At 45.4% G+C, this 15,021-nt stretch overlaps 3 protein-coding genes across 10 annotated transcripts in view; 1 reads left to right on the top strand and 2 right to left on the bottom strand.

The window, feature by feature from the left end:
• Window positions 1–69: 69 nt before the first annotated feature.
• On the bottom strand, window positions 70–3,113 carry LOC101803622 (nucleoside diphosphate kinase). Its single transcript, XM_027471708.3, has 5 exons — window positions 2,653–3,113; window positions 2,201–2,333; window positions 1,605–1,706; window positions 728–840; window positions 70–318 (listed from the first exon to the last, which is right to left on the bottom strand). The coding sequence occupies exons 1-5, from the start codon at window positions 3,096–3,098 to the stop codon at window positions 201–203; spliced, it is 912 nt and encodes a 303-aa protein (XP_027327509.2). The 5' UTR covers window positions 3,099–3,113; the 3' UTR covers window positions 70–200.
• A 924-nt stretch (window positions 3,114–4,037) lies between these two features.
• On the bottom strand, window positions 4,038–14,444 carry LOC101803962 (nucleoside diphosphate kinase-like). Of its 3 annotated transcripts, none has more exons than XM_038165191.2 (5): window positions 14,187–14,444; window positions 7,254–7,386; window positions 6,640–6,741; window positions 5,745–5,857; window positions 4,038–5,412 (listed from the first exon to the last, which is right to left on the bottom strand). In XM_038165191.2, exons 2-5 carry the CDS (start codon window positions 7,380–7,382, stop codon window positions 5,295–5,297), a joined length of 462 nt encoding a protein of 153 aa, XP_038021119.2. In that variant the 5' UTR covers window positions 7,383–7,386; window positions 14,187–14,444; the 3' UTR covers window positions 4,038–5,294. The 3 variants fall into 3 exon arrangements, with proteins under 3 accessions (XP_038021119.2, XP_005016093.2, XP_027327510.2); XM_005016036.6 differs by lacking the exon at window positions 14,187–14,444 and adding an exon at window positions 8,611–9,316; XM_027471709.3 differs by lacking the exon at window positions 14,187–14,444 and adding an exon at window positions 8,099–8,542.
• Window positions 13,186–15,021, top strand: part of SPAG9 (sperm associated antigen 9) — a 63,219-nt gene continuing 61,383 nt past the window's right edge. For 3 of the 6 annotated variants that reach the window (XM_072025732.1, XM_027471266.3, XM_027471263.3), the window contains exon 1: window positions 13,248–13,646. In XM_072025732.1, coding sequence (XP_071881833.1) covers window positions 13,341–13,646 — 306 coding nt within the window. In that variant the 5' untranslated portion in view covers window positions 13,248–13,340. Of the gene's footprint in view, window positions 13,647–15,021 lie in introns of all 6 variants that reach the window. The other 3 variants (XM_027471262.3, XM_072025731.1, XM_072025729.1) reach the window with 3 other exon arrangements.

Raw genomic sequence — 15,021 nt, 5'->3', positions numbered from 1 at the left:
AAATACTCATCCCACTTTACTGAGTAGTTCAATAGGACAAGTCTGTCACAGTAAATGCACCACAAGGAGTTAGTTTGTATCATCCTTTTATTTGATAATGCTGAAAAATGACTAAGCTAACCGTGGTGATAATTGCTCCCAGATCAATGGCTGGAATGAGATGACACGTTAAGAGGCCCAATTCCTTGTGGAAGCTCACTTCACTCATAGATCCAGTCGTGTGCACAAGACTTGAAGTCAACGAGTTCCGTAGGTTTAAACCACAGGTTGATCTCCTTCTGAGCACTTTCTACGGAGTCACTGCCATGAATGATGTTTCTGTGGAAGAAGACAAATACTGTTTTGTAGGAGAAAAAAAATTTAGTAACCTAGTAGTAAATGGAAAAACGTGGATGAAGCACCTAGAGCTACAGGGCTACTATGTCAGCTATAGTACTTAAACAGCCTCACTGTAAGAGCTAATTAAACCTAGCAGGGGGGACTAGGGCTATTTGACTACAGCAGCCAATGCCACTGACTGATCTTACATGAAGCTCGGATGAGTAGCTAATGAGTATTTCAAAAAAAAAAAGTTTTATACCAAGCCATTTTCCTAAGTAGCTGTTACAAAATGCAACCTGCAAATAAAAAAGAATCAGGCTAGTGTATCTATCAATAATTTGACTTTCTTGAAGAAAAGACTACCACTATTAAGTTTCTCAATAACATTGATACTGAGCACACAAACCTTCCTACTTGAATGCAGAAGTCACCACGGATGGTACCAGGCTTTGAGTCTGCTGGGTTGGTTTCCCCTAGCATTACTCTACCAGTTTTAACCACGTTGAGGCCTTCCCATACCTTCAGGGACAAAAAACAAGAAAAAGACAAGACAAACCAAACCTATTAATTCTTGCATCTACAACATTTCAAGGATTAATCTTTAGTAATAATTCACATTTTGTAAAGAAATAAGAGTTTTATCTCAAAAAAAAAAAGTCTAGACTCTCTCCTTAGCTTGTTTAAAGAGGGGGAAAAACATTTAAAAAAAGTTCTCCCTAGATAAGAAATTCCAATTCAACGGCACTGTCATTCCAGTTATGTGAAATACCTTAACAAGCCTTAAAATTACTTGATATGTAAAGCCAACCTTAAAACACTTCTCTTTTGTTAGAAAATGAACAACCCAAAGACTTGCAGGAATGTGTAGTTACATGTATGTTTTCTAGTCACAAGATGAGATGCTTCTAGGGTGGTTTGATTGTTCTGAGGAAAGCATAAAGAATGACACAGAAGATGAACATCTATGGAAGAAAGCAGTAACTAAACTTCTCTCTCTTCCTCCTCCCCCCCCAGTAAAAGGTTCTTTGGGGCAGAAATGAAGCTGTCAAGAATCTTCAAGTATTTTAACTGGCATTTTAAACATGCACATCTTCCTTCTTTTTAATAAAGAACTCACACTAAACTGTCTTAATTGTATTAGTATCACAACTAAGCAGTTTTGTAGCGTTCCTGTAACAACCAGTACATCTTACTATTTTAAAACAACTTGCAGCACGGGACAAATACACTTAAGAAAGCAGTTTCTAAAAAAAAAAAAAAAAAAAAAAAAACAAGCCACATACCATTGCCACAATAGGTCCAGAGTTCATGTATTTAACCAAACCAGGGTAGAATGGTCGATCTTTCAGGTCAATGTAATGTTGTTTGAGAAGGTCTTCAGAAGCCTTTAAAAGAGCAGATGTAACATTAAATATATTGCTGTCAAAATACCATGACACAGAAGACGTTACTAGTGTTAGGAGATGAGTTCCTGCTATAAAATTAAAGGAGTGCAGGATGGGGGGGGGGGCGGGGATTAGGGCCTTCAGTGTTTCAAGTGGGCAAGATTACTTTTTTGTGTTACAGTAATCCTGGGCCAGGAGCTATGGACAAGGTGTCTGATGCATGTTGTTGGCTACAACCTTTCAGTCAAGGTCACTTCATCTCAGGGGCTGCATTAAGCTAGCAGAGCCCTTTCCTTAGGAAAAGGAAGAAAGAGCTCAGGTGTTCGTGGCTGGTAGAAGGCTCAGCCTGACTGGCGTCCAGCTGTTGTCCAGATTCCCGTTGCAATATGAGAACGGCAGCATGGGAAAACGACAGCATAGGAAAATGGTACCTTTACCTATCGTGGCAGCTGAACGAAGGCGTTTAGAAGCGAGCCAGCAGCGCGGGGACTTACGTGCACGAACTTCATGGCGACCAGGCGGAACCCCTTCTGCTCGAAGCGCTTGATGATCTCCCCCACCAGCCCCCGCTGGACGCCGTCGGGCTTGATGGCGATGAAGGTGCGCTCGCAGTTGGCAGCCATGGTGCTGCGGGACACGAATACACCCCACTTACACCCCCATTTACACCCCCACACACGCGTATTCACACAGCTCCCCGTGCCGAGGGGCGGCTCAAGGTCGGCCGGCAGCCGGCAGCCCCACGTCCATGGCGGCGCCCTGCCCGCCCCGCCCGGGCCCACGTGGCGCCGGGCCCGTTCCCGTCCCTCATCCCCTTCCCCTCCGCAGCCACCGGGGCTGAAGCGAGACGACTCCCCCCGACCCCCCTGTGAGGCTCCGGGTGCCGGCGCGGCGCATCCCGCTCTCCCTCCGGCCTCGCCTGCCGGAGGGCCCGGCCACCGCCTACCTCGCCGCAGCCTCCCGCTCCGCAGCCGCCGCAGGAAGAGGAGGAGGAGGCGGGCGGGCGGCTCCTCCTCTCCTCACGGCCGCCCCGCGGCGCTTAGGGGCGGGCCCGGCGGGGCTGGGGGCTCGTCTGCGCCTCCCGCCTGCTGCCGCCAGCCCCTGCTCGCTGAGGGGAAGCCGGGCCGGGCCGCTGAGGGGAAGCCGGGCAGCCGCCGGGCCTCGCGGTGGCCGCGCTGCCTCAGTGCCTGGCGGCCCGCCCGGGAGGGAGGCAGCTGTTGGGGCCTCGCTGTGGCAGCCGGAGGCACCCGGCCTCCTCCACAGCTGCCCTCGAAGCCCCTCAAGGCTCCCGTTCCCTGCTCCTCCTGCCCCCGTTCTCCCCCCACAGGGGTGCAGACCCGAGCACGGGGCTGTAAACTGAACGCTTGGTAAACAGCGGCTAACGCCAGGCATCAAAACGCGTTTTTCACAGTGAAAAGTGAGACGATTAAGGATGTTGAGCCGTGCTAAATCTTTTCTTTACTAGGAGGCCTTGCTTGGCTATTTTCTCAGACAGCCCCGCTGTCTCTTATCAGGTGGTGGCCGAATTAGCTCAGCAGAAGCAGCACGCCTCAGGCCGGCTGGGTGTTGTGTCCCCCAGAAGAGAGATGTGGTAGCTGGAAGCCGGGGAAGTTGCCTGGGATATTTCTTTGGCTAGGATATCAGAAGGTGAAGCTGAAAAGTGTCAAAACATACATGTAAAACTTAACAGTTCCCGAACCTGCACCTTAATGAGAATAAAGAAAAATTTTATTATTTTTTAAAGTGCTTACTAGCTGATATAATTTACAAGCTACGTTTTTTCTTCCTGAACTAGTTATAATTCAATACCAGCACTGTGGCTGTAACATGAAAGCAATACCCTCCGCAGTACGTACGCAGTCTCCTATTGACAGGCAACTTAAATTAGTGAAACTGGAAACGCTGAGTCAGGCAGCTCAGATGTGCAAGAGGAATACTGCATTTCTTCCAAGAGGTGGCCAACTTCCACCTCCTCTCAGTCTAAATGCATTAGACACTAATCAGTATCTTTCTGACAACCCCCCTCACCTCCACGTGAACCACATTTCTTCCCAAATTTCTGTTTTGTAGTAAGCAATCAAGAGAAAGAAACATAATCCTTCAGGCAAAAGTGGAACTCAGGAATACTACTCATCCAGTGCACAGGTTTGTTATGTGTTCCCTTTGTTCTAACAACCTTTAACTTAATTATTTGCCTTCTGTAGCACTGACTATTTTTAGGAAACAGGCTACAAACATCATCTGCAGTTTGGTAGGTAGGGAATTTGTTCCCTCTCCTTAGACTCATTAATTAGCCCTAAGGCAATATAATGAACAAACCTTTTGTTTAACTTAAGAAACAGCAAATATTTTATTTTGGAGCATCTCATTAGGAGTTGGTTACCTTCATAACGTATCATAAGCATCAAATTCAATATTCATTGCAGTTTACTCTTTGAAACAACAACTCACTGTAGGCAAAAATATGGGAGTTTGAACAAGTAGTTTCACAAAACTCCTGCTTTTAATGAATACAGTGTTACAAGGAAATACATTACATTGACTCCAGTGCACTTTTTGTTCCTACATCCCAAACCTCTGTTGAGTGTTTGTTGCAAAATATTTCAGCAAGAGGCTGTTTCCTGTGATGGAAGCAGATGCCTCTACTGAAATAGGTTTAGCATTATTACAAATGTATTTGTTGACATGATTAAATAAATAAATAAATAATGCTGGAGCCACTTATTAAGTATCTTATCCAAAATCACCTTGCTCCTTGCTTTGGAGTTCCAGCTATTAAGGAAGTACGGATGTAGAAGTACAAATGAAGCTAAATTATCAGCTCTGTGGTCAGTACAGCAAACATCACTCCATTGTTCCTCTATGCAATGTTAGAGGACCGCTACAGTACAGTGACTGAAAATGGATCACGCTCATCCATTCTCACATTAATCTTCTTTTCACATAAAAGAGCATTTCAAAAAGCCTGGCCTATTAATCCTTCCTTAAAATGCTAAATAAATCGTGCAGAAAAAAATGAAACCATGTCAATGTAGAGAAGTTATTTTATCATGCTCTGTGTACAGGCACAGCACCTTTTGGAAAGAGAAATAAAGCGTTTTTCTGCACCCCCTTTAGGCATGAGGATTCACTTGATTTGATATCAAGTTCAACCCTCAACATCTGAGCACACAATATATTTACATACCACTTGTTTGACCACTAACATTTTAACAAAATGATGCACCTTTAACACTGAGAGATTTGCATTAGCTTCTATTTACTAAAACCTCCTCTTTGACTTTGGGGAGTACTTCAGGAAAATACATGTTCTGTATTATTAACAAGGAATGTTTTGCTTCTCTGTGTTTGAATCTCACCTCTCTCACTCCCATAGGTAGCTAAAAAGTTTTTAAAAATACAATCCTATCCATAAATTGATAGCTTTTTAACCAAAACAGCAACAAACACTGATTATATTTAATATTCACAACAGTGAATACCACAGGTTTCTGAAAATGGTTTCTACTAGTTGATATGAAGGACTTTAAAATAACTGATAACAACTGATTACAGATAGTAAGGATATCAAAAGGTATAGGCTCAGTTCTACTCATAGATCCATTCATGAGCACAGCTTCTGTAATCAACCAGTTCTTCAGGAGTGAACCACAGATTGATCTCTGTCTCAGCACTTTCTACAGAATCACTTCCATGAATGATGTTCCTACAAAAAGAAGAGGTGGATATAAAATTAATACAATCGTCAAGTGCAAAGCAAAGTCAACTTCATTTTGAAGTGGTCACCATTACAGAGAGAAGTCGTGAGGAACTGTAAAGTAGTTATAGGCATGGAGTGGGCCATGACAGCTTTGCTCATCATTTTTGTCAAAGAGAAGACTGCAATTCCACTTCCACCTTTAGATCCAGTTACATTATCCTGGGGAAGGCAGCTCCACGCGTAAAATGAAGAAGGCTGGAGCACTCTTCCTATGTGTATCACGACATACCATTGGAGCTTTAGGGGCTTCAGTTTAAATCAGTACTTTCAAAATATACCTTCCAACTTGAACACAGAGGTCACCACGAATAGTGCCAGGCTTTGAATCCACTGGATTAGTTTCCCCCAGCATCACCCTTCCAGTTTTAACCACATTAAGACCTTCCCACACCTTAGTAAAAAAAAAAAAAAAAAAAAAATCCATTGAGATTATATTGCAGTAGACAAAGTAGCAAGAATTAATTACACCTTCCAGAATTATTCAGTGCTGTCCATCATAACACAAGTCACCATCCCTATATTCCTAATAGGGAGTCATATTTTATTTCCAATTTCTCTGTCAAATTCTTGAAGCGTTTAGTGCAGTTCTGCCCTTCCCCGCCCATCTGCAACGTACCTTTCCTCCCCAAGGATGGGAAGAGAACTATTTTAAATCTCAGTACAGTAAACAGCCTTCCAAAGTTCTCTGCTCGTTGAAGATCTAAACCTCCAGCTCAACTATTCAACCAACACACTGTTAAAGGAAAAAATTAAAAAAAAAAAGGAAAATTCCTTCTAATTAAATTAGACTAAACAAGATTTTCAAAGTTACTTGAACGTGAGAGTACTGTAAAAATATTTCATCATCACTTCTCAGCTTGATTAATACATGGCATTCCACGGTGTGTTTTTTGGGTGCAGGTTTACTGTTTATCAAAGTTTCAGCTTAAGCTCTCCCTTTTCCCCTGCCCTATTCCTCAACATACTGACTCAAAGGATCAAAGGAGAGAAAGACTGTGATAAAAAGATACATAGAAAAACCAAGTCAGAAGTACATCTTCCAAACTATATTATTTGATTATTTGAATCCTTTCAAAGGTAAACTAGTACTCATTAGGTACCACAAGCTTATTTACAGGTAAGACAACTAAACAGTGTATTTTTCTTAGCTAAGCTTTGTTTTTAAGAACTCACCATAGCTACAACAGGTCCAGAGTGCATGTACTGCACCAGACCATCATAGAATGGACGGTCTTTTAGATCAATGTAGTGTTCTCTCAGAAGGTCTTCAGAGGCCTGCATTAAAAAACAACCAAACAAAAAGCTTCTTCTACGAACTTAAGAGCGTACTGAAATCAAAGAGATTAACTGCAGAGCACTATCAATCCTAAAACATGCCTACACCTCAAAATTCATCATTTCTAGCAACTTCCTGTAAGTAGTTATAGTAAACATGAATTTGAGCTGTTTGTTTTAACCACACCTGAACTCAAAAAAGATCTGTTGCTAACACGGGTATGTGAACTGGTATTTGTTGAAGATATCCAGAGATAGTTATTAGGCATAGGATGCACCTAAAAGAATATTCTCTTCGGGCTAAGGACATCAAGTTACTAAAATTAGCATACTTAGCATGTCTAAAGCATTTAGCCAGAGCTGCGAATTGGAACTTCTCCAAAATAGCCAAAGACTTACCAAAAGTCCAGGTTTAAATTTTCTGAATGGTCAATTTCTCATTATTGTCTGCTACTTTATTTTTAGGTTGCTGTTTCTATGAAAAGGAGATGTGCAAGTTAAAGACAGCTTACGTGTATCAGTTTCATGGCCACCAGTTTGAATCCTTTTTGCTCAAACCGCTTGATGATCTCTCCCACCAGTCCCCGCTGGACCCCGTCAGGCTTGATGGCGATGAAGGTGCGCTCTGCAACAGCAGCCATCGTCCTAGCAAGGAAGAACAAGAGTTGTTATTCCAGGACCAGCAGGCAAGTGTGATCCCAGCCCCGAGTCGTGTGTGCCATCAGCTATGCTATTGTAATGACTGCATTGGCTGTGTCTGCAGGCTGTCACCCCATGATCTGCGCTGATTTGATAAATCAATCACTCCCCACCAGGGTTTTTACAAGCGCTACAAATGTAACCTTAAAACAATAATGGTTTGCCAGATACAGAACTAAGCAATTAGCAAATATTAAATTCAGAAAAGCTCTAAATGGAACCAAAGTGAAGAGCTCTACTGCTGGTGCAGTGAGGGGCTGCCGCCGGCAATTTAGGACAAAGTAGGTTGAATAAATCCATAAACATTTTAATCTATAAACATCTCTATTTTTTTTGGCACACGGTTTGCTGCAAGTACAGCATGTGCACACACAAGTGCAGCCACACACCTGTGCACACTCACAATGCGTGCACACACAAGTGCTCTCACACGCAAGTGCACTTGCACGCTTGTGCACACCCCCCCCCGTGCTCAAGCACACCCCCTTGCACACTCACCCCCCGTGCACACTCACACAGTCAGCCTGCTGCGGGCTGCCCCCTCGCACCGCCCCGTCCCCGTGTGAGCGGAGGGGTTCCCGGCCGGGCCATGTCCCCCTCATCCCCTTTTCGCCCCCCGTTATCCCCCTCGCCCCCCGTTCCCCCCGCCCCGTCCCACCTGCTCCGGCCCCGGCGCTCCCTCGGCGGCCGCTCCCGGCCGAGCCCGGCTTAGCCCCGAGCCGCCCCCGGGGGCCACGCCGCTGCCGGGCTGCCCCTTAACCCTTCCCGGGGCCTCCTTAGGCCTGCCCCCGGGCCCTGATCCGCTCAGGGGATTTGGTGTCGCCTTCCCGTGTCATCCCCCGCCGGTGGCCTGGCCCGCCGTGACCCTTCACCCGCGGACATCCCCACGCGGTTCCTATGAAACCCGGAGTGTTTTTGGGGACGGGGTGGTGCCGTCATCTGCCTGCTTGCTGCTTTTCGGGTTTTTTAAAGTGGGGTGCAAGGGAAATGCTTTGTTGAGCATTGATTCTTTGCAGCTCAATTCCGTTTTTTTGCATTACAAACCATGCACGGAATTATTTCAATAAGCCTCGCTATTGCAGTGTCTCTTTTCCTTTATGTTTCTCCTCTAAAGAAGGCATCACATTTTACATATCAGCTCTCAGAGGCAAACCCCCCTTCACCACTTACCTGTTTCTTCTTGAGGGTTTTACGCCCTTTGACAGATGTGAGGATAAAACATCTGCAACACCCTAATCTTCACGGTGCATGTGCTGCCGAGAGGAAACCCATTCTTGTCCTGTTCTTGTTTCTGAAACTGGGATGAATTTCCTGGGCTTTACTCCTTGGATCTTCCTGAAAGCAAATCAATGTGGGCTCCCCTTCCTTCTGGGCAGGACTGAGCTGCCACTTAACAGGAGTAAGTTCAGCTTTATCAGGAGAATACTCAGAAATTCTAGCAGGTATACTCCATTGCTCCAATACACCTTTATTTCAGATATTTCACATTACTAATGCACACCCTAATGTATGATCCTCACAAAGGCAAAACCGGAATTTATAAATAGAAAAATGCCCCCAGAAACAGGACGTTTAGAAAAATATTTAGTCAAAAGCAGCAATAGGACATCTATTTATAGCCTTCCTAAAACCATGCTATTTAATGATTAAAGCTTAGGACTTGCCGTAAGGTGGGCAAGAGCTGTCTGCAGCTTTACCATAGGCCTGCCATGTGATCTTTGCCAAGTCTTTTAACCTCATTAAATAAGGGTCATCTTTGTCACGTTTGAGATTAATCCATGATTAGCAGAACATGTTGTACATTATATAGTACATAAACCACCACAGAAGTATACTTACTTGTTATGTTTAATATAGCTTCTTTTTGCTATAGCTAGAAATTCTACCAAAATTACTGAGTAGATTGAAATTACATGTTCACCTAAAAAGCGAGGTCTGAGACAGTCTAAATAAATAATCTTCTAAAAGTGGAGAGATCATGGGAAGAGAAAGAAAAATCTTCATTCTTCAATTTAGAGAGTGAATGTATGAGAAATGCCATTACTGTGCTCAAGCCATTCACCCTTTACTTAAAACTAGTAGAGAATTTTTTAAATGGGCCTGAGGCAACAGGCTGACTGTGAATGTCTCCAAACTTCAGGAGAATTTAAACATAGCTCTTGGCTTTTACATTTTGGCCCAAGCTTTAGGAAGATCTCAGATAAAAGCCTGTATCTGTACCACTCCAAACAGACACCTGGTGAGTTCTCGTCTGGACTTGTGTTCTGTGCTATGCACCTCTTGCTGCTCATAACCAGACTGGGAAGTCTGACTTGCTTTGTTGCTCTTGGCTATGCAACTCCTCATTTAGCTACGTATTGCTGCCATTTGATTATTGTAACCATGATCCTTTATCTTCTTCTGGCTTGATTTCTGTTGTGCTTTAAGACATAAAGGACTACAGAACTAATTTCTTCTGGGTAAAGCCCAAGTTAAGTTCTTCTCATCCCCAACTGATTCAATGGCTAATGGTAAATTACAAATCAATTTACTTTCAAATAAATTGATACTTATAGGAATGCACAATATAACTTTTATTATCCAGAAAACTGCTTTGTTTCTCAGGTAGTTCTTTCCCCATGTCTATGAATTGTATTTTACTCTAGTTGTCACCACAGATGGTCACTGTTCTCAAGCAACACAGACAACACTATTGTGTCTCTTGTGCCATTTCTTATGCATGATTAGTTTACTAAATTGACAGACCATTGAGGTTTCTTAATATTTCTGCAAGCAGCTAGGATATACTTTCTTATCTTGTTGTATTTTTAATCCAACCTTGAGTTTCTGATCTCACACTGACTGTGAGGTACACATAATAAAACATGATCAGAATAGTAAGACTACCCACAGGATACATCTTTACACCAGTTGAAACTTGTCCTGGGTAGTTTTTCTAATGTTCATATTTTTAAATATTTCATTTATCCATGGTAGAAAACTTCCAGGTTACTAGACATAAAACAAGAGCACAAATGGAGCACAATGGAGCGCAAACAGAACAAATGGAGCACAAACTCTCTTCCCCCTGTACTCAGTCTGACTGCAACCCTAGCAGCAGCAGCTTGCCCATTCACTGATGGACTTGCTCCAGCTATTTGAAAGAAAACCACATCTATCAATTTTGCTAATAGAAAGAGGATAAAAATAGTATATCCTTAGAGACCCCTTCCCTTAAAGGCTGTCAGCGGACACCTTGACCCATTTTTGCTGTCTGCCAAAACGAAAGTCTTTTGAGCTAATGTATTTGTGCAATTTGCCAAGCATGATGACAATAACTATAAAACCATATAAACAAAAGAGCATTTGCAACAACTCAAGATGATCAGTATTGTTAGCCTTATAATCATCTGCAGTTGTTTACAGATGTCCTCATGTCATGCAGTATTACACATGAATAATGCAGTAAGGTCTAGGTTAAGAGTCCACTGCAATTAGATATGGCCTACCAACCTTGTCCTGAGAGGAGAATGGAATTACTTTGGATATCTGCACTCTTCCTACAAGATTTATTCAGGCTCACTTAAAGAAAAATAACAAACACAAGCCAGCAACCCCCACACCAAAGACTTTCAGCATCTTCCTCAATACAAACTGAGGCAAATGTTGAACTGTGGTACAAAGGGAGAGAGAAATTCTGAAAGACATTGCCCCTCAACACCCCAGCATCAAGTAAAGACAGTAATCCATGGCAGACAGCTGGTAAACATGGAGAAATTGCAGTTTTTCTCTGAGTGGACAACTGCTAAAGAGAAATACAAAATAATATTTTCATAGGGGTCATTTCCAATAATTCAAATGAAAATTTCACTTGAGATGATTTGTGTATGACAATATACTTTTATTTTTTTATTATTTTTTTTTAAGCTAAAATGACTTAATTTTTTGGTCATAATTCAGAGGCAAACAACTTTTATTTCCTTTTGCCATGTTTACAAACAAATGTGTAGTTTAGCTGTCCTGTCTGCATTATATTAAATATTATCTTAGTTTAAATATGAACTATTAGTTATGTCTGAACAGAACTCACATGTAAACCCAACACAGGGGACTGAAATCTTTATCTTTGTCCTTCCTATGCAGAGCCATTAGCTTAGTATGTAAACACAATGCAGTATATGAATTTAAGCATATTTACTGCCTTAGAATCAGCCCAAATGAGGGAAAATACAGTGCAAACCTCTACTGCACTCCAGTGGAAATTACTGCAGTCACTGCAGTTGAAGTTTCATCACTTCTCAAGCTTTTGCATTTTTTTATTTCTGTTGCCGTACTGCTGCTAGGCCACCTGGTTCCTTAGCTCCACTGCACATGAACTACATTCACGTAATGAAAAAAGGTGATTTCCCCAAACGTGAATTGCATGATAAAAATGAAGAATGTGAAGCTTCTCTAATTTTTTATTGAATCTCTGTAGATGTTCTCAAATTTACAGTAAGTGTCTGAAATAGCCGGCTTCGTTCCCCTGACAAAACACATGATCACCATTCCAAACCCCAGGAAAACCAACCTCTCCTGCCAAGCACAACATGTTTCTGAACCATGTTCCCAGTAACAGAGCAGGTTTTCTGACACGAACTGATCAGGCATTGAAAACAAGAGGTCTTTTTGTTGTCGGAAATGAAGAAACACAGAGAACTCAGCTTTGCTGCAGAGCTGCTAAGTCCTAAAAAAATAGTTTTAACTCTGCCAGTCATCCCTAACCCATTCACTTGATCTATTTATGCCTCTGTACATGTAATAAATAATAATGCTTTCACGGGAACTGTTGGAAGGCATTTCTGCAAGTCTATTAAAAGAGAAGGATTCCCCGTGCCACCACCCGCCTGCCCACAGGGGCCGCCAGCACCCAGAGCCACATGATTATGGTTTGGATTTGGGTTTGAGAGAGAGGAAGCTCAGAGTCCTGGTGTGTGGGGAGCTGTGTAAATCCTGCCAAAGGAAGCTGAGGTCTCCCAAAAGGCTTTCGTTGTGAGGACAGTTTCCTGGGAGACTTGGGTGGGCTTAGTGTGGGGTTAGGATCATGATTAGGTAACGGGTAAGGTTAGGGTTAGAGTTCAGGTTTGGGGTTTGAAGAGAAAGAAAGCGCAGAGGTTGGACTAGCTGATCTTGGAGGTCTCTTCCAACCTAGATAATTAGGTGATTCTGAGTGCTGTTGTGAGCGGGGCTGCGTAAAGGCTGCCGAAAGGCTTCTGTTGTGAGCAGTCATGGGAGACTGAGGTGGGCTTCGTGTGGGGTTAGGGTCATAATTAGGATAACAGGGTTAGGGTTTGAAGAGAAAGCACAGGGTGCTGTTGTGTGTGGGGCTGCGTAAAGGCTCCCAAAGGGCATTCAGTTCTCCCAAAAGGCTTCTGTGGCGAGCACTGCTTCCTGGGAGACTTCTGCGGGCTCAGGATGACCATTAGGGCAACGGTTGGGGTCGGGACTTAGAGAGAGAAAAAGCACAGAATCCTATTGACAGCGTCGTTGTATAAAACACTACCAAAAGCAGCTTAAATCCCCCCAAACCCTCCCGTTGTCCGCCCTACTTCCTGACACACCCCCCGCCTCCCCCCTGCAACCATTCCCCTCAGGCGGGGCGCGGCCCCTTCCCCCCCCTCACCCCCCCTCCTCGCCCCCTTCCCGCCCATTCCCCACCCACGTGACCCCCCCCACCCGCGTGACGCGCGGCCCCGCCCCGGCGCGGCGGCTGAGGTCAGTGCCGCGCGCCGCCGCCGTTGCTCTCCGCCCCCCCCCCCCGCCCCGCTCCCCCCCCTCCTCCTCTCCCGGCCGCAGCTGAGGCACCGCCGCGGAGCCGCCTCCACCTCCCCCCCCCCCCCAGCCCCTTCCCCGTCTCCGGTCCCGGCGCTCCCCTCAGAGCCATGGAGCTGGCGGACGGCGTGGTGTACCAGGAGGACCCCGGCGGCCCCGGCCCCGCCATGATGTCGGAGCGGGTGTCGGGGCTGGCCGGCTCCATCTACCGCGAGTTCGAGCGGCTGATCGGGCGCTACGACGAGGAGGTGGTGGCCGAGCTGATGCCGCTGGTGGTGGCCGTGCTGGAGAACCTGGACTCGGTGTGCGCCCACAGCCAGGAGACCAGCGTGGAGCTGGAGCTGCTGCGGGACGACAACGAGCAGCTCCTCACGCAGTACGAGAGGGAGAAGGCGCTGCGCAAGCAGGCCGAGGAGGTGAGGGGCGGCCGGGCTGGGGGGGGACTGAGGGGACTGGGGAGGGACCGGGGTTTGACAGGGAACCGGGGGGATCGCTGCCCCTGATGGGCTGGGGCTGCGCTGCTGTGGGTGCCTGCTGTGAGCCCCCAGCCTTACTCAGCAGTCTAGAGGAGAATCCTGGAATTGTTAAGGTTGGAAAAAGCCTCCAAGATTATCTGGTTCGACCATCCCCTACTGCACCACCACCCACCAAGCCGTGTCCCTAAGCACCACGTCCAACCCTGCCTTGAGCACCCACAGGGATGTTGACTCCGCCACCTCCCTGGGCAGCCCGTCCCAACGCCTGACCACCCCTTCTGAAAACAAATGTCTCCTGATTTCCAACCTGAACCTTTCCTTACCACCTTGAGGCCGTTCCCTCTAGCCCTGTCACTAGTTACCTGCGAGAAGAGGCCAACCCCCTGCTCCCCACGCCTTCCTTTCAGGTAGTTGTACGGAGCAATAAGGTCTGAGTCTTCTCTTCTCCAGGCCAAACACCCTCAGTTCCCTCAGCCTCACCTTGCAGGAGTTGTGTTCCAGGCCCTTCTCTGGACACACTCCAGGGCCTTGGTGTTCTTCTTGTAGTGAGGGGCCCAAAACTGAACCCAGTGCTGAAGGAGGAGCCTGTGAGGCCTCAGCCCTGCACAGCTCACACAGGCCTGGGACCGAGAGCACAGCCTCTTCCCTGCTGTGCTTAATGCCTGGCGGGAGCTGGCCAGCGCTGGGCTCTCTGGGCTCAAGGTTTGACAAAAAGGATGCGCTGCAAAATGTATGGAAATAGGCGCTGTCTGCACTGGTGCTGTGCAGGGTCTGTATCTAAAAGCTGCAGCTGGCAACAGGTGGTGTGGGTTGCTCAATGGCAAGCTCAGAGTTTGGATGCGACTACAAAAAACGAAGTGAAAATGCCAGAGAATTTCCTACTCGTAAACTTATTAACTGGATTTTTTTGTCTGCTGGGTTATGAGGAAATACAATAGAAGGCAGCTGCACAGGATAGCTGCTTTCAGCCCATTGTCCTGCCAAACTCTTGTAGGAAATTGGATTGACAGCATTATCTGTAATAGAACAAGTCATCTTATAAGTCTATTTCCAGACCTCACGCCCCATTCTTGTCTCTGTGGTTGTGCTTACCTTTTTCCAGATTAGAAAAATAACAACGCTGAAGGTGAAGGCAATCATGATGAGGAAAAGTTAATTTGGAAAACATTGTTTGCCCTGTGCAGATGTTTGCATTCAGTATGCCTATAAGTGAGCGAGAAATGTTGTCTTTCAAGTTGCTCCAGAGCTTCAGTAGTTTGCTGCAAACTAAGGTGCTGTCAACAGCGTCCCCAGACTCTTCTACCCATGAACCATT

The sequence above is a fragment of the Anas platyrhynchos genome, chromosome 19 (genome assembly GCF_047663525.1).
Source record: "Anas platyrhynchos isolate ZD024472 breed Pekin duck chromosome 19, IASCAAS_PekinDuck_T2T, whole genome shotgun sequence".
Lineage (NCBI taxonomy): Eukaryota > Metazoa > Chordata > Aves > Anseriformes > Anatidae > Anas > Anas platyrhynchos.
This window is presented reverse-complemented; position numbering and strand designations above follow the sequence as displayed.